The 25,149-nt window shown below is 35.3% G+C and overlaps 1 protein-coding gene across 2 annotated transcripts in view; it reads right to left on the bottom strand.

Moving 5' to 3' along the window:
• Positions 1 to 461: 461 nt before the first annotated feature.
• The window catches only part of Cpsf5 (cleavage and polyadenylation specificity factor subunit 5), a 58,281-nt gene continuing 33,593 nt past the window's right edge, over positions 462 to 25,149 (bottom strand). Inside the window, exons 5-7 of one of the 2 annotated variants that reach the window (XR_011329887.1) lie at positions 16,546 to 16,660; positions 13,079 to 13,186; positions 462 to 9,536 (exon numbers count right to left, since the gene is read on the bottom strand). Coding sequence is in view for 1 of the 2 variants with exons in the window: in XM_069813476.1 (XP_069669577.1) it covers positions 9,515 to 9,536; positions 16,546 to 16,660 (137 nt within the window). In the remaining variant the exon portion in view is untranslated. The remainder of the gene's footprint in view (positions 9,537 to 13,078; positions 13,187 to 16,545; positions 16,661 to 25,149) is intronic. The other variant, XM_069813476.1, reaches the window with a different exon arrangement.

The following is a 25,149-nucleotide window of genomic DNA, read 5'->3' as shown; positions in this document are numbered from 1 at the left end:
TAACTCGAGTTATGTGGATTAAGAGGGAAAAATTGAGACGGTGTCAGGTGAAGTTCCTGAGTAGCTCAGTCGGTAGAGCATTAGTGAGCTAAGGCAAAGGTCCCAGGATCATTACCCGGCTCCAGAACAATTTTTCCCTTGAATTTATTCAGTCTGCTTCATAGGGAGCTTTACCTGAAAGCTAGATTTGTACAAGATGTGTAAAATTACTGTCAAAGCTGCAATGATTCACATGTCAATAAAGTTCTCGTTACTGTTCTCTGATTTTTTTTTGTAACCCTATAATTATTTTTTAATGTGATTATTCTGATATTCTTTCACTTAGAATCGTTTAGAAATAATTGGTATTAAAAAAAATGAAAACAAAGGGTTGAATAAGGATATTCTCCGTGGATTTGTAAAATAACTATTTTTGAAAAAGCAAATGTTCAAACTTTCATTTCAAGATACTGAAATGTGAGTTCATAGTAGTTAAAAGAAACTTTATTATATAAATGTACCAAGACATCTTGTCAACATGACAAATTTAAAAGTAAATTGTCCTTTTACAGGAGTAGCTTACTAATTTATGGTTACAATGCTATTTTTTCCTTAGTATAGTGTAATTATGGATCAATTTGTACTTTTATGCAAATGCAGCAATGAATTATAACAGAGGAACGAAAAACAAAATTACACAAATGAGCGAACCAGCCTATTTTTACGTCACTGGGAATAAAGCTGGTTCAAAAGAGTAGCATCCTTTCTTGAAGACTTGAAAAAAACAATTAAAACGAATGATTGGTCTAGACAGATCAATGTTACTGGTTCAGAGTTTTTGTCATCAAGCGATGTTATTGTTATTGTTTCCATGAAGATATTGTATCTTGTAATTTTCCACTGAGCAGATAATAGCAATATAGCCTACCAGATTTTGGTGTCCACTGCTCAAATGACTTAAGGCCCATTCACATTGAAAATTAAACATAACCGTAACATAAACACAGAAGTTTGCGCCCAGGCTACCAAATGGAATCATTCAGAATTATTCACATAAGCATTGACATAAACATTACCGTAAGACGTTAACATGAAAGTTTGCAAACTCCAAACTTTCATGCTTATGCTTACGTGATTTGCAAACAGAACACAATCGTGGAGCGCTGAAGTATACGACAGAATATGAGGAAATGGCGTCGTTGTTATGTTTCCATGGTTACCAAGTATGTTTGCTGTTATGTTTATGTTCCCATCGTGAATGATGGTATGACTTCTTGATTTTACCGTAACGTTTATATTCTTAAGTTAACGCTTACGTTATGTTTAATTTTCATTGTGAATGAGCCTTTACTCACCCTACAGAATGCTCCTGTATAAGCAACTCTTTGACATTTTATTGCCTTCAAACAGTACTGGTATGTATACTACACAGTGCTGTCATTTTCACTAAAAAAAATTGCATTTCCGTTTTTTCTGTGAAAAATGAATCAACAATCCCTTATTTATATGTTGCGCTAATTTCAGTGTGCTGCAGTGCTGGAACCACAAAAATTACGCCATATTTAAATAGCTGCACCCTTCAATTTGAATGGCATGTAAACTTTACAAGTTGTTTTCTCACACTTTTTTTTTCTCAGTACATTTCGTCATGTTCAAACTGTAAAGGTTTTTACAGAAGCTGCCACAGTGTTTAGTGAACTGGACTTATAATTCTGTAGACCTGTGTTTGATCCTTAAGGCTCGTCTCCACTATTAAACATTTAATAACAACATGTTAAATGTTAAATTGTTTACTGCTAATATCCCAACATGTTGACTGAACATGTTAATGCTAATTTCATTTAACACTTTGTCCACACTGTTAAACATGTTAAACTTGACTTTCTTTGCATAGTCCACCATAAAGTCTATGGCATTTTAATGTAGGTAGTGTCTTATTTTCAAACCTTGGACAATGGAGTCAGATGATGATTTGGCCTTTATAATAGTCTCTATTGCTTGTTACAAGGCCTTGAAAAGGAAGAAAATGAGAATGTGGGTACGGCAATATCTTAGTAAAAACCACTATGCAGAAGACATTCTAAATTAGCTTAAATTTGAAGATTGATTTGAATTTAAAAATTTGCTGAGAATGTCAGAACACGGTTTTAATATAGTGCTGCAAAAATACTGTTACATCAAAGAAAGGCAAAATTTAAGAGCAGCCATTTCATCTCAATTTAAAAAATTACAGCGCGATTGATTGACTACCATAGGACCTACGACATGATAGATATTAAAGGAGCGGTTAATACCATATAATTATTCTTTCTGAAGTTTTACAAACGTTAACATCCATCACCAAATACGACTATTATTGACGTTAACATAGCATTAACGTTAAGCTTACGACGAGAGTGCGAAAACTCTATATTGTATTCTCGAGAACAGTAAAATAATAATTCCAGTTCTCTAAAACAGTCGGCCTTCTTAGTTTTGCCCGTGTATTCCTTTGCAGACACATCCCACAAACAAGGCCTTTCCATTAGTGCATTAATTTTATTCTAACGTATTTTCTTTCGTCCATTCCATTACTTCCAACAACTTACAGCCAACACCAAGGACTAATCAATGATAGTATAAAAATGATCAAGATACGCACCACAAAATGGGAAGTTAGTTGTTGCTATGGAAACTGTACGAACTTTGCTGTACGAGCAAATGAATTGACTTGACATGTTTTCCATTGCTGCTGGAAAACACGCCAACATGTTAAAAGTGTTAACTTCAACAAACTCAGTCAATATGTTAAGTCAATTGAGACTTGAAATGTCCATATACATGTTAAATTCAACATGTTGTGAAATGTGTAATAGTGGAGACGTGCCCTTAGTGTACCCCCAGTTTATAACTTGTTAGGCAAGTCCATGGTCCAGTTAACACAGGAGTTTTCTCCTGGAGCTCTGGTTTCGCTGTGGCATCCCAACAAATCATCTCAACTCATCACAGGTGTAGTGTAGACCAGCTTCCTATGGCGCACCCTGGGCAACGACTATGTCGGTAAATTGGTTTAAAGTTCTTACAATTTTGGTGCTAGGAACATAAATTTTTTACTGTGTGTTCTACATACTGTGGTTAACAGAACACAGTAGCAATTTTTTATAAACTAAGCACTTTCGAAATTTAAAAAAATAAAACATATTTAGTGGACACCAAAAATTTAAATTTTGAAGTTACATTTTTTCCCTCCATTTATGATGTAAGTTTAAAATTCTGGTCACATTATATCAGCTTAACTCCAGAACAACAAACTCTTCTAGTCGACATTTATGGACACAAGTGATGAACCAGAGGAACATACATAAAGCTGTGTACAGCACTTCAAGCCACTATTTCCTTCATGTAGACAAATGTCAAGCTTAATTGATTTCGACACCAATATACTTGATCCATCTACACCAACTTTAAAAAATACATTAATCTGATGCCACAGAGTAATATATACCTCAATTTCTTACAAAATTATATTTTTCGATCATGTAATGCTAATTCAACCAGATTTTGAATTAAATGTGATATATAATAAAGAAAAACTTAAGAATCAAATAAAATGTTCACGTTAAATCTCTGGAATTACATGGTTCACACTTTAAGGTGTCTTTCTTGGCCTGTGATTGGCTCCACTACACATGTACAGTACACTACACGTAAGTGAAAATTCATCACACAGAAATTCTTGTTGATTGCCGGAGTCAGCCGTCTGTATGCTGCAACTGCGATTTCATTGCACGTGTTAAAGATGTATAGCACAGAACGTACAGATTTCACATACTATGCTTTGTTAAGTATGCATGCATCATGGAGAAGATATGAAAGAAAATGTCGCAGAAAATATTCAAATTTCACAATACTCCACTTTCTGACATCAAGGCAATGTCAAAGTTGAGATGTCACAATTTAACCTGAACACACTGTAGAATCAACACAAAATGCTTGTATTTCTCAATAACAATAATATGTTGGTTATGCTGTGAGATCCAACGAGTGGTGGAGTTGCCATCCATGCACACAAGATCACTAATGTTGTAGGAAGGTGTGGCAGGGAATTCTGCCCGCAATGTACAGTCCAATTTGGTGTGCAAATATTATTGGTCGTGTGTTGTGTTCATTTTGACATTATTTGTGTTTGTGTTTGGCAACTAAAGAACGTGAAATAGCTTTCATTGTAGCACAAAGAATTTTTATTGTGAAACATTTAGTGAAAAAGAGAGGTTACAAGAAACTGAAGCGATGTTTTAGAAGAGAGTATCCAGAAATACAAGTTCCTTCACAATCGTATGCTTATAAACTTCTTCATAGTCATAAGTGTAGATCTATAGGATGTCTATAATAAAAAATGATTGTATATTTAAATTTGGTAAGCAGGCCTAATGTTATACTTAATTTAATTATTATTTATTCATATCGAATATTCTTTCATTATCCATTATTTCATTTATTTATTAATTTAATAGGGTGCACCATTAGCCAAATAGCCAGAACATTGGCTTTCCATGCTGGTAACCTGGGTTCGAGCCCCAGTAGGTTTAAACTGGAATTTGCGGTTTACAAAGACAGTGTTTGGTGGTAGATTTTCGTGGGGTACTCCCATTTCCCCTACTGACATTTCACCATTTTTCCGTAAATCATTCATCATCATACTGTGTTATGTATGCAGTTCAGCCTCCTATGGTGCACCATGGACAATGCCTTTATGGCGGCTGAAAAAACTACAAGCTTCAGTGCATCACCCAGTAGATAAGGATGTTTGAGTGAAAGGAATGAGTCAAGTGCCTGCCATTAATTAAAAAAAATAATATCATTCTACTGGGTGTTCAGTTCAAAGTGTGTCATGGCTCGCTATATGCAGTCATGTGGCTAGTCGATGAGTCTAGAGAATTCAATCTTCCTACACTTCCGCAGAGGTGTATATCTTATGTGCCAGAGAAGTTGCCTAGCAAGTACGGCGTTCATTCAGAAGAGTACTTAGTGATACGTACGGTAACGCCAGTAGTGGCAGGAATGTGAACTGTTTCGAAACATGTACTGAGGTGAGTTTTTTTTCTTACTGTTAGGATATGTGGAGAGAGTTAAGGCGATTACTTACATATATGTTGACATTAATTTCGACGGTGAACATGGACACGGAGCATTTGATTTGTGTTGTGGAATGTTGCCGTAGGTATGCAACCGATGATAACAAATACCCTGCGTATGACTTGCCCGCGCAAAACACAGTTCGAAAGAGGTTATGGTAGCACACAGACCGTACAGACCTCCATCTGTTGCTACGATGTTCAAGTTATACCGTACATGTTCTCAAGTTCAGATTGAACGACTTGATTAATAGGCAACTTCTCTGACACAAAAGCTGAAACTCACTTCAAATCGCTGACTCATCAACAGTGACGTCATGACACACTTTGAAATGAACACCCAGTATATGTATTATATACATTTGGAAGAAAAGCAGTTCGGGTTCAGGAAGGGAAAAGGTATGAGGGATACAACTGGACTAATAAGAAGAATCGGTGAAAGATATGGTCTGAATCGGCTTACTTAATACCCTAAGTGTGAAACCTAACCATTCCCCCCCCCCCCCATTACTACATATGCTAGTAGATTATGGTGATTTTCTAGTTTGAAGGTTCAAGCCAACTTACTTACTGGCTTTCAAGGAACCCGGAGGTTCATTGCCGCCCTCACATAAACACGCCATTGGTCCCTATCCTGAGCAAGATTAATCCAGTCTCTACCATCATATCCCACCTCCCTCAAATCCATTTTAATATTATCTTTCCATCTATGTCTCGGCCTCCCTACAGATCTTTTACCCTCCAGCCTCCCAACTAACACTCTATACACATCTGGATTCGCCCATACGTGCTACATACCCTGCCCATCTCAAATGTCTGTCTTTTGCCAATCGTTTCGAATTTCGATACCGAGAAATACTACAACTGGTAGTGATTTTCTAACTGTTATGTTGGCAGCAAACAGCTGTTATCTGCAATGCAAGTCCTGAAAATTCAAATTGTTCTAGACTTCTGAGCCGATTACTGGAAGCTAGTGAAATTCGAACATACTAATAATTAATTAATATCAGTATTATATTGCTACATAATAGTTATTTTATGTGTTGCGTTGTGCTTACAATTCAAGATTATAGTCAGGTTAAGTGTAAGTAAATGATCGATAGAAAATGCGCACTTAGACAGCAATTATAACTAGAACAGCAAAATTATTAGAAGCAAGTAAGTGTTCTTAAGCATACATTTCAAAGTGGTATTCAGTTTTCGGAGCTTGTACTAATCATTTCACATGATCCAACAAAATACATTTTTAGGTTAGGTCTCGTGAATCATAAACTGTTTAGTCAAAGCAATGAATTTCATGTTGTCAGACAAAATACATTTTAATATTAGATCATATTAATCTACTAATTTCCAACATAATGTGCGAGAGGTCCAGGAGGAAAATATAGGCCTACTCTTTCACAAATTACTGAACCATTTAGAAAACACTTCCCAACATAAAGATGAGATGTACTAAATAAGCAACACATCGTTATTGTTAATAGTATATTATTATTATTATTATTATGTGTTACTGTATATGGCATTGTAATTTTACCCTCTTTGGTAATATCTGGTATTAGTTGGCAACACTGAAAAGATGGCCAAATTAACCTTTTAGGAACTGCTCTTATGTGATCCTCACTATACCTAGAGAAGAATAAAGAAGTGTGTATATGGACTCAGAAAAGGCATTTGAGAGTGGATTGGTACAAACTGATGAACATCCTGAAGAAAATAGGTGTGAATTGGAAAGACAGGAGACTGTTCAGTAATCTTTATATGAAACAACGAGTCAAAGTCAGGATAGGAAAAGAAATGTCTGAATTGGGAGAGGAGTACAAGTTAGCAGAAGAGGAGATGATACTAAAGGATATGCTAGCGGAGCTAAATGACAGCTGTAAGCAGTATAGGATGAAGATAAATGCAAAGAAGATGAAGACCATGGTTGTCAGAAGAAAAATAATGGTAGACTTGCGAATACTGAATGAGGCAGTAGAGCAAGTGAAAAGCTTCAAATACTTCGGGTGTACTATAAGCAGAACATGAGCTCCTGCCAGGAAGTCAAAAGGAGGATAGCAAAGGCCAAGGAAGCTTTTAATAGAAAAAAGGAGCATCTTCTGTGGACCTCTGGAAAAACAACTGAGGAAGACACTATTGAAGTGCTTTGGGTGAAGTGTGGTACTGTATGGGGCAGAAACATGGACATTACGACGAAGTGAAGAGAAGCAAAGAGAAGCATTTGAAATGTGAATTTGGAGGAATGTGTGAAATGGACAGACAGAATAAGAAATGAAGTTGTGTTGGAAAGAGTGGTTGAAGAAAGAATGATGCTGAAACTGTTCAGGAAGAGGAAAAAGGAATTGGTTGGGCCACTGGTTGAGAAGAAACTGCCTACTGAAGGATGCATTTGAAGAATGGTGAATGGGAAAAGAGTTTGGGGTAGAAGAAGATATCAGATGATAGAGGACATTAAAGGTACGGTCACATGTCGCTACTTTTGCAGCGCTGCAGTACAAAAAACTGCGCAACTCTTGTATTGCGACGTGTGAACAACGGTGCAACCCAAAAAGTAGCGGCTGCCGAACCTGCTGCTTGCTACTTTTCCATGCTGCGCGCAGCTTAAAAGTAGCGACGTGTGAACAGGGTTCTCAGGGTTGCAGCCACAGCATTTTTGATATCGGTTTTGTTGAAACTTTTGATGCGGTTGCAACCAGTGTTACCACCCAAATGTGCTAATGATACTTTTATTGTTTGGATATATTTTAATGTTAAATGTGATGAAAATAAATTATATGTAACAGTTATTAAATACACAACACAGCCTGAGCATAATTTCTGATGATATAATTCATTTTTTAAATTTTCCGTAGCGTAGTTCCAAACAGGAGGGTTGCCAACATTGATTACGTGAATATACTGTTGGTTATCATTTAAGTATATAGGCGTTTTTAAAAGCTTTATAGTAAAAATAATGTCAATTTCTGAATACTAGATACGACAGAAAAGCAAATAATAGATAAGGAAGCTTTCGCATGAGTTTCTTAATAATGCGAACATAACCACAAAATGTATATTGAGAAGTCAACACGGAGATGGAAACCTGCAGCATGACTGCGGCTGCAAAAGTAGTGCCTTGTGTGTGAACAGACTCGCAACCTCCAGTTGCAACTTTTGCAGCACTCGGGTTGCGCAGCACGAAAAGTAGCGTGCAGCGCGCTACTTTTGGCTTACGTGTGAACACGACACGCGACTTTTGCAGCTGCAGTACAAAAGTAGCGATGTGTGACCATACCTTAAGATATATGGATCATATGTGGAGACTAAGAGGAAGGCAGAAAATAAGAAAGATTGGAGAATGCAACGAAAGACCTGCCCTGGGGCAGAACACGCAGGTATGTACATATATATTATATGGGATGAGCAGTGATAAAACTGGACAGTGGACAGAAAACTCCACTTTTCGTTGGATCTCCCTGTATTAATACACATGATCCCCCCTCATTAAATCTGAAACCAGAAGCAAGGAACTAAGCAAGTGTACCAGAATGCAGAATCATGACCGACACAAATGAAAAACACGAATAATAAAAATTCAATGTTGCTGAAGTCGTTATATACCAGTACTGGTATTAAAGTATAACTCTTTTAAGAAATAATAAACAAAACAAAACAATATGTAGTCCAGCAATCATTTTTGTATTTTTTTTTCCTTTACATTCACTCAATGTTTCCATCTCTCATCACACACTCTCTGGGGATTATGAACAATGACTGAAATCCCCATATTATTTGACTTCTTGTTTCATATTTAATTCTACATAAAAAGGGGGAACATTTTATCGCTTAAGAAAAAAAACAACAAAAATCAAAAACAAATGAATGAAAACGAATTCATTGTGGGAAGTTATGTAAGTAATTACTACACTGTCTTCTCAACAACGTTGTTATAATCGCCTGCATCAAGGTACGTACTCTCTTGAGAACTGCTTCTTTATGTGCTGTGGACTGACAATACAGTGAGAAAGTAGACTCTGCACCTATACATGGGTTGAAACTAATCTTGTATGTCTAATATATGACAGGAACAATACATGAAAAAATATACACAGATTTCCACAATCGGCAAAGAGTTTCATTATGTAGTGCACATTGTTTAACTTAATCACACTGATGACATCATGAATGGTTTCAATTCATTCCCAAACTGAAGCCTAAACTGATCAAGTGACCAGAACACTATAAAAAATACAATGTTCTAATGCAATTGGTCATAATAAAATTAAATCCAGTTCAGTTACGGTTCATTTCTTCCTAGATGTTCCTACATCTGAGCTATAACTGAGATCTTATTTCTTTCTATCCACCGTCATTCCAGGGGTGAACAGAAGGAATCTTCCAACAATACTTAAAACATTTCTCACTTCCTTTCATGGATCACTTCACATGTAGATAAAATTAAATCTGAAATGAAAAAGAGCTTCATGTTAAAACAATTCACATTCTTTTTATGATGATGGATAATGAGATATTTTGTACACTTCAAAAGCCTGAAATGGCCCGTAAATTCTGCTAAGAACTCTCTTAATCAGGAATAGGATTCTCTTACGTGCTGTACATCTGCTAGAATGTCATAGGGTACTAGCTTTAATTTTCTACTACCACTGTTTACTTCTGGGAAAGACCTGGTACTCAATTTGACAGGACAATGAGTGGACCCTGGGGCCATACTGGAAATTTTGGCAATGTGAAAAATTTCATCACCACCAGGGATTGAACCTGTGATCTTCCAGTCTGTAGGCAGTTGCTCTACCAACTGCCACAGATGTTTATTAACTCTAGCAATACCAGCAATGAGGGGGGGGGACTTTGTGCCCACTTCTTCCGAAATATATATTTTCAATATGTAATAGATATATAAAAAATACGAAAATATTACGAGGGTCAGTCAAATGAAAACGAGAAATTGGCTGTCAACAATTAGGTTACGTGCCACTATGGGGGAAAGTTTTGGAGTTGATACTACCGACTGAGAGCTGTATTATCAGAGGTTGGCCAACCTGCATGCTCAACAGCAAGATGAAAATGACGTTCACAGTAACAGGCGTTTCACAAATTGAAATTCATTGACGTATGAAGAAGGTATACATAAACAACTGCATGTCGCGCACCCGAGTGTATGAGTAGACAAAGTGATGCCAACAAGGGCAAACATCACTGTAGGACGACCCGTGCCCTGGCCAGTCCCACACAGTCATCACAGAAGAAAATGTTGTTGCAGCAGACAATCTCATCTGGGCAAATCAGAGGTGTACAGTGGACGAAGTGGCTCAGAACCTGAATATCAGTCATGGATCTGCATACTCAATCCACGACCGATTGAAATACTGTAAAGAGTGTGCAAAGTAGGTGCCAAAATGATTCACACGTGAGCAGAAACAACACTGAATGGGGCTGAGTTTGCAACATCTGATGCTTTATGAACAGGAGGGGAAGGCTTTCTTGGAACATATTCTGACAATGGATGAAACATGGTACAGGCAACACAGCATGCAGTGGAAACACGACGCATCACCATGCCCAAAAAAATTGAGAAATATCACAACTGCAGGCAAGGTGATGCTCATGCTGTTCTTTGACTCAGAGGGTCCATTACTCTGCCACTTCATGAAGAGAGGAGAATCTGTCACTTCTGCTCGATATTCTGAAATCCTCCGTACTGAACTGCACTATGCCATCAAAAACAAGTGACCTGGACATTTGTGTGAAGGTGTCATTTTGTTACACAGCTTGGCACACTATGGACACCATTCGGAAGCTGCGTTGGGAGGTCTTCGGACATCCCACTTACAGCCTGGACTTGTCATCTTGCAACTTACAGATTTTCGGAAAGCTCAATAATGACCTGGGAGGGCACCAGTTTGCGACGGACAGTGACGTGATTGAGGCAGTGCAGCAGTGGTGCCACCAGCAGCCAAATACTTTTATGAACAAGGTATCAAAAATCTGGTGAGCAGGTGGGATAAGTGCCTGAACACTGGTGAAGATTATTTTGAGAATAAAATTCCTTCGAGGAGAAAAAATTATTTCTCGTTTTCATTTGACTGACCTTCGTATTTGTCAGTTATGAATCCTTCTATTTCATTGTGTTGTTAATTGTTTTCACTAATAGTTTTACTAAAATACGAAAATATGTCTATGTGGACAAAAAATACCCGCACTTTATGGAAGTAACTGTTCGAAAATATACAATATTTCAATTTTTCTCTTATTGCTGATTACAAATGTTATTTTTTTTTTAATTAAACATTTTTGTAGCAAAACTGTGATCTATTCAATATGAGGATGGGTGTGAAGAAAGTGAAGCATAACATTTTCGAGACTGTTATGTTGAAGTAACTGTTGGAAAATATACAATGACAATTTAACTTTTCTCATTTATTATAGTTTTGCTGATATTTTTTTAAATAATTTCGGCACCACAGCCCGAGGCTTATTGTGCCTAGACCCACAACTCTACTGAACACACGCACACAGTGCAGGACTTCCCTGTTTACTAGCTTAGGGTACCCTAGGGCCACTACGAGACACCACACACATAGGGATAATGGACAGACAACCAGTCCCCATGAAGAGGTCCGAATTAAATCCCCCTGACTTTACAACTGGGAATCGAACCTGGGCCACCTTGATCAGGAGTCCAGCATGCTACCTCAAGACCAAAGAGGCGGATTACAGATGTTAAAAAAAAATTTTCAAAATTAAATATTTTTGTAATGGTTACAAAATATCCCCCCTTCCATGTGTTCATGTTATTTAACCCTTAAATTGCCAAAACTTGATTTCTCACTAGTTTATTAAACCATGTCGGACTGTAAAGAAAACAACTACTGCAATGTCCATATTTTATATGCTGTGCAATATTATAGTATTGTGAAATTTTAATTTTCCTACCAATTTTTTTTCTATTGTTCTATTAAAATTATAGCATATAGCCTATTAATATGCCAATTTAAGGGTTAAAATATTTTGGTATTGCTAGAGTTAATAAAAAGGAAATGTAACTATCTCTGTAAATTCAGGTGACCAGCAAAGAAAATAATAAAGCATGTACACCCTTTGATACAGAAAATGGTCGCTGTCCTGTAGCGTGAATTTCTCTGTTGTTAACATGGGGAAACATTAAGCACTGAGGGCAAAGGATGAAGACAAGTCGTAGCAGCAATGATCTGTATGTCACAAAACGACATTCCTATGAAGCCTTTATGGCTTAGTGATAGAGCTCTTTCTTCTTGTTACAAAGACTGAGCTTTGAATGTATGCAAAATGAACTTGTGTAACACAGCGCACACAATGATTCCCGAGCTACTCCGAGGCGTGACTTAGTATTTGAACAATGATCAATTTCCATGTCAAAGGGTGTACTTAACACGTTGACTGCTGCTTGACGCGTATATACGTCTCACAGCACGTATAGGGATGTATATACGCGTCATCTGGCAGTCAACGTGTTAAAACAAAATAAATTCTTATTCATCAAATTTTTATGCCACAATGGAAAATGAAATCTTGCATTTTTATTATCATAAAATATAATCTCTAGTGATTTAAGCATTCAATAGAAACTTCTGAACATATTCTTTCACTCTCAACATTGAACAGATGTAATGAATGCAGTTCCAAGTTCAACAGCCAATTAGAAAGGCTAATATTTTCATATGGGACACAGCCACACTTTAAGAAAATTTAAGGAACAGCCCGATATTTAAGAAATATGTCCCATGCTTCTGGTACTTAATTGAATATCAATTGTCCCATATTTTGAAACTTATGAACTGGATCTTGGTAGTATAAGGATAACATTTTAAAAGAACAAGGGCAATAAAGTAATCAAATTTGTCAAATTTCGTTCATGTACTAAGTATACCAGTTACAAACATATTCGTAGGAAGAATGTTTTCTGCAAATGACTTCAAAGGGGACAGACATAATAAACTAGTCTTCACCTGATTCAAATAAGGAAGAGTTGTTGTTTTCAATCAATTTTTCTACTATCTCTTGCAAAGATTTTTTCGACTGTGTTAAATTAAGGATGAACTTGTTCAAGAAGATATCTGGAAGTGACAAATACAAATGTTAAATTTTATTTTATAAATAAATATGTGTACTACAAATGAATATATAAAATTAAAATTTGCCTTTTAACAATAAGGGTGATCTAAAATTGGATAAAGATGCTATAATAACCAAAGTTGTGCGATCAGTTACAAATCTTAGCATGATTTTCAAAAGAGACTCGGAAGGAAGAAAAAAATCTAGTCTATCTACAGTTCAACATCTAGTTCCTGTCAAAACAAGGCCCCATTTAAAATGGAATACATATCACACCTAGGGCTGCCAAACCTCTCGTATCTGCTCATAATTTTTAATAGTCTCCCAACTCCCGTATTATTATTCTCTTTAACCAGTTATTCATAGGTTTCAAAAAGGCATATGACTTGAGTAAGAGAGAAGTTTTATATAATATTCTTATTGAATTTGGTATTCCCAAGAAACTAGTTCGATTAATTAAAATGTGTCTTAGTGAAACTTACAGCAGAGTCCGTATAGGCCAGTTTCTATCTGATGCTTTTCCAATTCACTACGGGCTAAAGCAGGGAGATGCACTATCACCTTTACATTTTAACTTCGCTCTAGAATATGCCATTAGGAAAGTTCAGGATAACACAGATGGTTTGAAATTGAACGGGTTACATCAGCTTCTTGTCTATGCGGATGATGTGAATATGTTAGGAGAAAATCCACAAACGATTAGGGAAAACGCGGAAATTCTAGTTGAAGCAAGTAAAGCAATAGGGTTGGAAGTAAATCCCGAAAAGACAAAGTATATGATTATGTCTCGTGACCAGAATATTCTAAGAAATGGAACTATAAAAATTGGAGATTTATCCTTCGAAGAGGTGGAAAAATTCAAATATCTTGGAGCAACAGTAACAAATATAAATGACACTCGGGAGGAAATTAAACACAGAATAAATATGGGAAATGCCTGTTATTATTCCGTTGAGAAGTTTTTGTCATCTAGTCTTCTGTCAAAAAATCTGAAAGTTAGAATTTATAAAACAGTTGTATTACCGGTTGTTCTGTATGGTTGTGAAACTTGGACTCTCACTTTGAGAGAGGAACAGAGATTAAGGGTGTTATAGAATAAGGTTCATAGGAAAATATTTGGGGCTAAAAGGGATGAAGTTACAGGAGAATGGAGGAAGTTACACAACGCAGAGCTGCACGTATTGTATACTTCACCTGACATAATTAGGAACATAAAATCCAGACGTTTGAGATGGGCAGGACATGTAGCACGTGTGGGCAATTCCAGAAATGCATATAGAGTGTTAGTTGGGAGGTCAGAGGGGAAAAAGACCTTTGGAGAGGCCGAGATGTAGGTGGGAAGATAATATTAAAATGGATTTGAGGGAGGTGGGATATGATGGTAGAGACTGGATTAATCTTGCTCAGGATAGGGACTAATGGCGGTTCATTGTGAGGGCGGCAATGAACCTCCAGGTTCCTTAAAAGCCAGTAATTAAATAAGTAAGTAACCATTTTTCTCCCTTATTTTTGCATAATGTAAACATTTTTATTCTAAACATTTCATTTTGCCGTGAATGATTGTTTACATGATGAGTTTTGATGCTCAAGAAATGCATTAAAATATGCAGTCTTTATAGATCGTAATGCTTGCCAAGAATGGATTTTAGTGCTCACCTGTTTAAATCAAACAGTGTTAATGTTATAAATTTGGAAAAACTGGCTAGTTTTGTTCTAAGCATACCAATGAATACCAGACCATTGTGCTTCTACATTGCTTAAATCACACTATCTGCAACACACACGGCAAGTTATGAGAGAATGTCGTCAGTGCCATCTGCCGTGGAAACTATGCATTTCTGGACACAAGGTGATATGAACTTTTGTGCTCCATTTTCAGTCAGGAAGTTTGTCAGTGAACTTAAAACTCACCCTGTATATTTATATATTGTATCGTTGTATTACAAAACAATACTATTTTAGTTATTTACCAACATATTTATTATGAGGCTTATAATTTGTGTCAATTTCTCCGGGAATTTTTTAAGACAACCACAAATAAAAAGGCATAAAGACTCACCTAGTTAATACTGCATTATTAATGATTTTAAACATGTAAGTACATTCATATGCTCCGAATTAAGTGCTGGACTACGTTTAGTAACAATGTTTCCTGCGTCAATAAACAGGAATTTTTTTTTTTGTCAAGTACTTCACAATAATTCTATTTAAATCCAAACATTTCACCATATAAATATAGCTTCCCTTATGAAAAGGTTGCCAGACCTGACAAAGCATAGCTATTACATATAATTTGGAAACAAACGTAAAAGGTAAAATTATATACATTTGAAACGGTTAGGAAATCGAATATACAAAATGTCAGAAAAATGTACACCTAAGTAGCGTTTGTGCTCATTCACAGTTAAGAAAAGGGGAAAAAAATATCATCAGATAGGTTGGAATGATTTGAATGCCATATACCGCGAGAAAAATAATAGTACGGATTTACTGGAATTGATATCTAAACTAATCAACAGCCATAGGCCTATGACATAATATAGTTTTCACCTTTTTCACAGACCACAGAAATCTGATTTTTTTCTTTAGCAAACTAAACATACAAGCTTCATATAGAAACTCAGTTAAGAAATTGCAACTGAACAGAAGACTGGCTCCTACTGTAATTGGGTTACAAAATTTTAGAAAGAGAAGAAGATAGTTACTCTCACTTGCACACAGCGTAGCCATGGCTAAGGGATGAGAGGGCGAATTTCAGAAAAGTATGTATTTCATAAGCTAGGAAGACGAGTTGCCAAACTTAATAAGGGTTTCGCACTGTGTTTCAACTTTCAATAGGGGTAGACCAGGTCACTGTCCTCATATCTTAATCTCTTTCTGAAGTGTTTGTGCAAAGATTTGCCCTATGCTATCTGGTACTTCCTTTACAGTTACAAAATAACAGTATTATTGTGTTTGAAGTAAACAATTTCTGACAGACGAATATTGTCGGAATTTTTACTCTGAGTTGTATTAACAAAATAATAATTAATATAAAGTACAACCGATTAATTTATTAAATCCCACAACACTAATTTTTATTATAACAGTAAGATTTTAACTAATCACACAAACTCGGGTTACAACGATAAAGAGCATATTTGATGCAATTTCACTTTACCATTTGTTTGGGCTATCCAAGTATAACATACACAATAGAATACATACATCTTCCAGTCTTGAACAACACTGTCCTGAGAATGAAATTGAAATAGTGGACATCATAAATTTCAACATGCAATCGCAAAGCCCAAAACCCTTCTCACAGAAGTTCTACAATATAATTTTGATGCTACTTATGCCAATAGTTTCTAAACATTACCTGCAAAGTGCCTGAGGCAATGATGAGATAATGGGGCCGTAACCCTGAGCATTATCATACAGTTCAAACAAGGGAGCTGCTACTAACTTGTAATTCTTAGGAACAGCAAACAGAGCTGAAAATATTAAAATTTTAAATTAGTACTAAAGCAACGAGGAAAAAACATGAAATTCAACAATATTAACTGAATTACATTAAAAATAACAATTTACAGCGTCGAAGATTCTTTTACAACCTGCACTGTACTACAATTTCTTTAGCATTTCATGTATGAAAGCTGTTTTGAAATAAAGTAAGGACAACATATGCTATTAAGAAGGTCATTTTATATTATGTAATAAAACAATGTATTATAATTATGTTTTACAGTAATTAGAATAAAAAATAAATTTGCAGCTGAACAAACAATTCCAACATTTAAAGCACTAAAAATTAAAATGTGCATAAAATATTAGTTTGTAAGTCTTTTAATACTTTCAGTGTTTATTAAGGAAAGCTGCATTTCTTTATACAAACAACTATTTTGTATGTTCACCTTTTGGAATACAGTGTTACAATCATATACACCTCTACAAGTTTCAAACATGTTTGAATCCAAAGCCATTGGAAAGCACTGGTCTTCCTGATCAGCTTGAAGTGACAATCTTCATATTAGCAAAGAAGACAATTTGATTAACATTGTGAATCAAGTTTTTTTTTTATTTTTTTTTTTTTATCTACCATTACTGTAAAAAAACAAGAGACAATCACAGCAACTTAAGAACTCATCACTGCTTGTTTCATACTCTCTATGTGATCCAAAGGGAGCAATTTATGGTTAGAACTTGACGTTTTAACAAGGGGGGACCAGAAATTGTCAACAAAACACGTAAAAAGATAAATTAATATCTAAACAAAAATTATATATACTAGATGAGAATTAATGAAAAAGAAAGTTAAATAATTGTGAAATGCTTTTATCATTACTATTAATCAAGTCGCCTTCTTTGTAAACACATAACAAAATTCATAGTTTTTGACGACCATATCTTTCCGCTCCTCAAAAAACTGCAAGATAATAGTACAACAATTACATTATTTACATACAACTTAAGAATTTACTTGCACTAAAATAATTCATGTAACAATTTCTTATAGAGATTGTAAATATTTAAAAATAAAAAAATGTAACAAAATTTAATAAATTATTGACGACAGATTTTACTTCGCAACAGATTACGAATAAAATCTAATTTTGTAAATAGCTTTCTTTTGTTTTGTGTTTTTTTTTTTTTTTTGTAACCTGGCAGTATCATGAATTGGTTTCATCAACAGCTGACAAAAAAAATAATTGTAGAGAAACCTTTCCAATGTACCATGTTTGCAAATTAAGGTCACTTAAGAACTAATACCTCCTCGTGATAGTAGGCCTACTACTATTTAACAATATGTTAAAACTGTGTTTCAAACACTGAATACTCGATTCTGTGCACTACATATAAAAGCGACCACACAAGACATGGTGTGCCATGAAGAGAAGTACAGACTGAGTTTGAAAAGAGACAAGTGAGGTTATGACTGGACCGTGACAACTCTCTTGCATGTTACATTAATGCACACACACATACAGAAATCAAGGAAGACACACCATGCCAAGAGGTTGTGGATTTTCTCCTTACATATTTATAATGCAAAGTATATTTCTCCTTTCTCATATGCCTATAAAAATTATATCACATCAAATGACAGTGAACTATATATTAGAAAGACACTCTTTTAGCTTTCCCAATAATGGGACTGAATCACTGAAAATTGATATGTAACTAGTTTAGCATTTAATACTTTGACATTAATATCTTCATAGTTTACTTACAGAATTATTATTATTATTATTATTATTATTATTATTATTTAGTAATGTGCAAGTCTTGTAAAAATATAGTGGAATGGGTACCTATTTGAAATGAAACAGTCTATGCACTATTATTTGCAGACGACCATTTTGTTATAATTCAAGAGGAATATAACAAATGGAAATTAACAATAAATTTAGAGATCTAACATTTTATATGACTTCTGGAGAAGAAACAAGGGATTTGATTTTGAAACATGGAGTTATATAAACGGTTGTAATAAATATATGCGTATACTAAATTATTAATATTATTATTAAAATTAATAAAAATAGTTGGCAAGAAAATATTATCACATTACAAAATACAGAAAGAAAGATCAGCAACAGCAATGTTAAATGGGATATTATGGAATAAAACTATAAGGGACACCAAATTTTTAATTTATTATTATTATTATTTAGGTATACACCATCAGCCAAAAGACACAGCAACAGTTTTCCATACTGAACATCTACGTTCAAATCTTGATAATTCCAAGTGGAATTTATGGCAGATAAAGTTTGGAGCAATAGTTTCCCCTACCACCAGCACATAAAATTTCGCCATTTATCACTATTCTGGTGCAACATAAATCCACCTTCACATGTGCACCGCATGCAATGTCCAGAGAACTCAGTTATCATCTTGCAGCTTAACCTTAGAGGGAATCTTTGGATAAAAATGATCAAGTGTCTGCCAAGGGGTAAGGATATGACGATAATTAATACCAATTATTATTATTATTATTATTATTATTATTATTCACAAAGTCATTATTAATTATAAGTACCTTATCAGAGACGTAATTATTTCAAGAACATGTGCAATAACAATGTTAGTAGTTTTGCAGTAAAAATTTGGTAAACAACGCGTATCAGTGTGTTAAGAATAACCCCTTATTCCACACAGCATGTCATAAAAAATGTTGTTATAGAAAACATAATTTATTACTGTTAGGTAATCGTATTAATACTTCACAGGGAAAGTAAAATGTGAAGAGATGTGCAAACAGTAACTACAAGAGAGTTTAAATGCAGCAGAAAAATGTACGTGAACTGTAAAATCATTGAATTTGTTACCTAATTTTGGAATAGAGTTTTTCTATACTCTGTCCAGCAAAGAAATAAAGTGATGTAAACCATAGAACACCAATCGCAAACTGGAATGTATCACTACACTGTTGTTAAATATCCATGACGTCATATTTAACAAAATAAATATTTCTGTTCACATGGCAACAAACAAAAGATTAACGCTATTTTTTATATTCCTGATACAATAATATATTATTTAAAGTGATCTTTAAAAATATATATAAAATGGAAATATTTTGCTTGGACTATTTCTTGGGAGAAAAAGTGTAATGCATTCAAGAGCCATTCAGAGATGTTTACATGACTTTAATCCTTTACTGAACAGACTAACATCTCAGATCTCGCAATGATTGCGAAACAGGGAAATAAAAAAAGAAATCTGATGATGTATGGTTCTGAATATTTCATCAATGTAAATATTTCTTAGTACCATAACAAATTACGTATTACAAAAATGTTTTCAAATGTATAAGCACTCTTCTGTGATTATATAAACAAGAAATGAAATTAAACGGGCTCTAAAAGACATATTCACACAGACTATTTCCTAAGTTTCCAATGATGCTACATAATTACTTTAAAAGTCTTGTTCTTTTCTAGTATACCGTAATTTCCCATAACTATGGTCCAGACACCCAACTATGGTCCAAAAAGCATTATGTACTACTTAGTCCCACAAGAGTTCGGTGTTTGCCATTTAAGGTGCCACTGTGATGGAATTATATTCCCCATAGATGCTTCTATCTACCATTACACGTGGCAATGATATGGATGTTTAACAAGGTCAGTGTGCATCGTTCTATTGAATGTGTGAAGACACGAAATAATTCAGTTTGTGTTTGTCTGTTTTATTGAGCTCTCCTCTGTAGAACTGGTAAATTATAGATATATGATTGTTTGTACAATTAAACCTGGCTATATAGTATTTACTTTCACGTAATAATTAGACTGGCAGAGGTTAAGGACTCTGCATGAAAAATGTTTAACCTGAAGGCTAGAAGTCAGTCCTCAACTATGTATCACAATTTTTCGTGGACCATAGTTGTATTTCATTTTGAAATATTTGTTTTAATGAAATGTGAACAATTTGATTATTTACTTCTGCAAATACGGTATCTCGGTATATTCTAAAACACCATTTAACATTATAGTCCAGTAAATAAAGAAACAGGCTGTTCCAGCATCAATGGTACTAGCACAAATAATGGTCCGGTAAAACGAAAACTTCAGGGTAGAAGGATCACAACCGTCTCTATAAGTGACTATGAGAGCGATGAAATTGAATTGGATACAGATTATGGCGTTTCTGGTGTACTCTCCATATTTACAGACAGTGAGTCAGATGTGGAAAAGAAGACGAAATCTGTTAAAATAGTGCTAAAGGCACATAGTTTTTATTTTTTTTAATTTTATTGGGTTATTTTACGACGCTGTATCAACATCTAGGTTATTTAGCGTCTGAATGAAATGAAGGTGATAATGCCGGTGAAATGAGTCCGGGGTCCAGCACCGAAAGTTACCCGGCATTTACTTGTATTGGGTTGAGGGAAAACCCCGGAAAAAACCTCAACCAGGTAACTTGCCCTGACCGGGATTCGAACCCGGGCCACCTGGTTTTGCGGCCAGACGCGCTGACCGTTACTCCACAGGTGTGGACGGCACATAGTTATATGGTAGTTACTTATGAGGAGGAATTGTGGCCAGGGAAAGTTTTGGAAGTGAAGAACAATGGAACTGTAAGAAGCGGCAATTACTGAGGTGAGGCAATATCCTCTATTAGTAACATCTGGGTGGCCACAAAATCAGTTGAACATTTGGAAGAAAACTGAAACAATTTGTAAGTTTTTACACCTTTCTTATGCCTTTTAATTATATCCATTGTTTGGCGTTGAAAATAATAGCGCAAGTGATAATAAAAAAGAGTTTTTTTTTTTCTGGGAAGCAATGTTTTCTTCATTTCATAATGGGTTTTCTGATTCTCACCTCATAAAAAAAATTGAGAAACTTTAGTTGGCCCGGTATTTTTGCCAGTGAGTGTAGTTGTTCATTATTGCAGGAAAATGACTTTCAGATCATTTGTTTATTGTGTGTTTTTGTAATGTGTACTAATAAAGAGAATCCATGTACTTTTCATTTATTTTTAATATTTCTGTGCTAGATTATGTTTCTACCCTTAAATTAGAAGCTCAATTTATTGATTTACGATAATTACAGATCCAGCTATAGTCCATTCATACTTTCAAGCATGAATATATGAGTGGACCATAGTTGGGCAACTCAGAATACAACTATGTACCAATGCTTATTATTTTTTCAACACTTGTAATTAAATAATTTCAAACACATATGTCAATATTTATTTAATATACACTTACAAGAGTCCGAAGCCAAAATTTCACTTACTCTGGTTGAATAGTATTGAATATACACTGGTCAAAAAAAGTTAAGCATATTTCCAGTTTACCCAATAATACCTGATATTTATGTTTCTTTTGGTTTTATGTGGCACGTGTTATGTTTACCAATTCAAACTCTTTCATTTGTTTTAGTCTGCATCACTAGGTAACGTCCAAATCACGGCTAGTAAAGAAAAGCCTGTAATTCGAGCAAAGTTCAGTCAGTGTCATTTTGCTTCGTAGTGCTTCATAGTGCAATAAACAAAGTCTGTAATTCGAGCAAAGTTCAATCAGTGTCGTTTTGCTTCATAGTGCAGTACAATGGCTCGGAACACCCTTACAATGGCAGACCGCATCAAAATCATCACTTTGATGGAACAAAACATGAGACAAGTTGATGTTGCTAACATCCTTCATGTGAATCAGAGTATTGTCTCCAGACTGTGGAGAAAGTTCCAGGAAACCCAGTCAATAGCAGATCGACCTCGCGAAGGCCGTCCACGCAAAACAACACCAGATCAGGACCGGTATGTAAGGTTATCTGCACGTAGGAACCCTATAGCCTCGGCTACAACTCTGCGCCATGACCTGCGCGAAGCCACTGTGTTGTTGTAAGTAGCCAAACTGTGCGCAATAGCCTTCATGATATAGGGTTGTATGCTCGAAGACCACTGAAGACTCCAGCACTCCGTCCACATCACAGGGGTGCTCGTGCAAGATGGGCTAGAGCACATGAGAATTGGACACGAGGCCAATGGACCAGAACTTTATTCTCAGACGAAGTAAGAATGGGCCTACACCCTGACAACAACTCTATTCGCGTATGGAGACGAACAGGGGAACGAAATCATCCCTCAATGACCGTGGAACGTCACCAACAGTTTGGTGGTTCAATCTTGTTTTGGGCAGGTGTCATGTTTGGCCGCCGCACACCACTGGTTTCAATAGAGGGAAACATGACTGCTGCCGTGTATGAGAACAACATCCTCCAACCCATAGTAAGTGGTTTTGGAGAGACTGTAGGAGAAGGGTTCACTCTACAGGACGATAATGCTCGGCCTCATCGTGCTCATAGTGTGCAGCGATATCTTGTAGAACATGGGATCCGAAGAATGGATTGGCCAGCATGCTCACCGGATATGAACTGCATAGAGCATGCATGGAGCTTTCTCAGGAGAGCCATTTCCAATCGTCCACATCACCCATTAATGATTCAAGAACTCAGGAATGCTGCCTAGGAAGAATGGGACAATTTGCCTGCCTCAGGAGAGCTTAGATGCATTGGTACTGAGTATGCCCTGTCGCATAAAAGAGTGCCTCAGGGTTCGTGGAGGACCAACACATTATTAAACAGGGTACTGAAAGCACCATCTCCTTTTCTTTGATGATGTACGAATTTCAACTTCCCTTATCTTTTCCGTTGTTTCCAAACAATGCAACTTTTTCATTTCATATTGAGTCTACTGTTAACAAATAGTGTATTTCTACTTTTAAGTTTATTCTGTGGAACCAAGAAACCCAATTATAATTTATCTATTTTATTTTAATTAATAAAAACAGTTATATGCCTAATTATGCTTAACTTTTTTTGACCAGTGTACAAAGAAAAATGTGACAAATGTGGACCATAGTTAGGGGAAACTACGGTACCTCAAAACTACTTTACAAATACCCTCCATGTTCAGGACTTTATTCAGGTTTGACGAAATGGAATATAAAAACATTTATACTTACTACACTGATTTGATTAAGTACATCAATAAACGCTTCCCTCTACAATAGCAACTGAACTCTTTTAGAAATGATGATCAATCATACCACCATAAGAAAAGTACTTTCAATGAAAATAAATTTGGATTCCCTTACCATAGATACAGGAGAATTTTACCCACTTCCTATCCATCTCTATAGTTCATCTACAATTAATTTAGCCCCCCTTATTTCGTCTTATAAAGCAACAGTGTTGTGGTTTGGGCACTGCACTCTAAGCTGGAAGCTCACAAGTCAAATTCCAGATGGAATCATCAATTTTTACACTGACCTATTCTGCTGGTTGCACTATGGTCCTGGGTAGATTTTTGTAGAGGTGCTTCCGTCTCAGAATCTTAACCTACGAGCTGTAACTGGTTTACAGTATAATTTATGTTAGCTCTCATTCAAACTTGTAATGCTTGAATCATCACAAAATAAATATATTACTACAGACTGTCGTTAAAAATGAATGAATGATTCCGTCTCAGAATCTTAACCTACGAGCTGTAACTGGTTTACAGTATAATTTATGTTAGCTCTCATTCAAACTTGTAATGCTTGAATCATCACAAAAGAAATATATTACTACAGGCTGTCGTTAAAAATGAATACCTGCAAGGAACGTTTTTAATAACAAAAAGGGACACAAATCACTGGAAATAATCTGTGAGCAAATGTCTGCAGAGACAAATAAAGTGGACGGAATATAACAGAACCTGAACCAGATGAAAAAGACGAATCATTTTTGTAGTAGTTACTTTCAAATGTTGTTTATCTACAAATGTATAATTCTAAGACGAAACAACATTGATAACTTTGGGGAGGTGGGGGGAAGGGGAAGGGGATAGGTTGAAGTGTAAATCCGTTTCTAGATTTGAACACAGTCTTTACATATTGTTAAATCATAAACAATTTGGGTATAGAAGTTTTCTGAAGCAGCAACATATCTTTAACTTTTTCTAGTTACTGTTTAGAAAACAATATTTCATACATACAAGCTTTGACAAAGTTTATCATGCAACATCACATACAAACACTCCATTATTTTTTTTTAGGAATCTATGTTCTTTAATTAATTTTGATTTAACAAAGTTCCCATAATTTTAATTCAAACGATCTTAACATATGTCTATAATTGTGCATTTAAGGAATCTTACAAAAATAAAACCGTTCAGATAATGTACCTCGATGAATGCACATTTCTTGCAACTATCAATTATTACAGATTTTCAAAAGTAATATTTTAGGTTTGAAAGATGTATGTTCAAATAAAGGGGATGTTTATTATTTTAACACTGTGAATAATGCAAAATTAAGTATGTGATATATGAGTTTGGTAAACATAATATCAATTTTAACCTCAAACTAATTCTACAAGCAACAGTCTCAAATACTTGTGAATTAAATGTTTTATACTGGTAGAAAATTAAAGTACACACAAAAAAGTACATATTAAGCGTGCATTTGTCTGTGCTGTACCAAAACTTA

This window comes from Periplaneta americana, chromosome 16, assembly GCF_040183065.1.
Source record: "Periplaneta americana isolate PAMFEO1 chromosome 16, P.americana_PAMFEO1_priV1, whole genome shotgun sequence".
NCBI lineage: Eukaryota > Metazoa > Arthropoda > Insecta > Blattodea > Blattidae > Periplaneta > Periplaneta americana.
The sequence above is the reverse complement of the archived record's forward strand: the minus strand, read 5'-3'. Positions and strand labels throughout refer to the sequence as shown.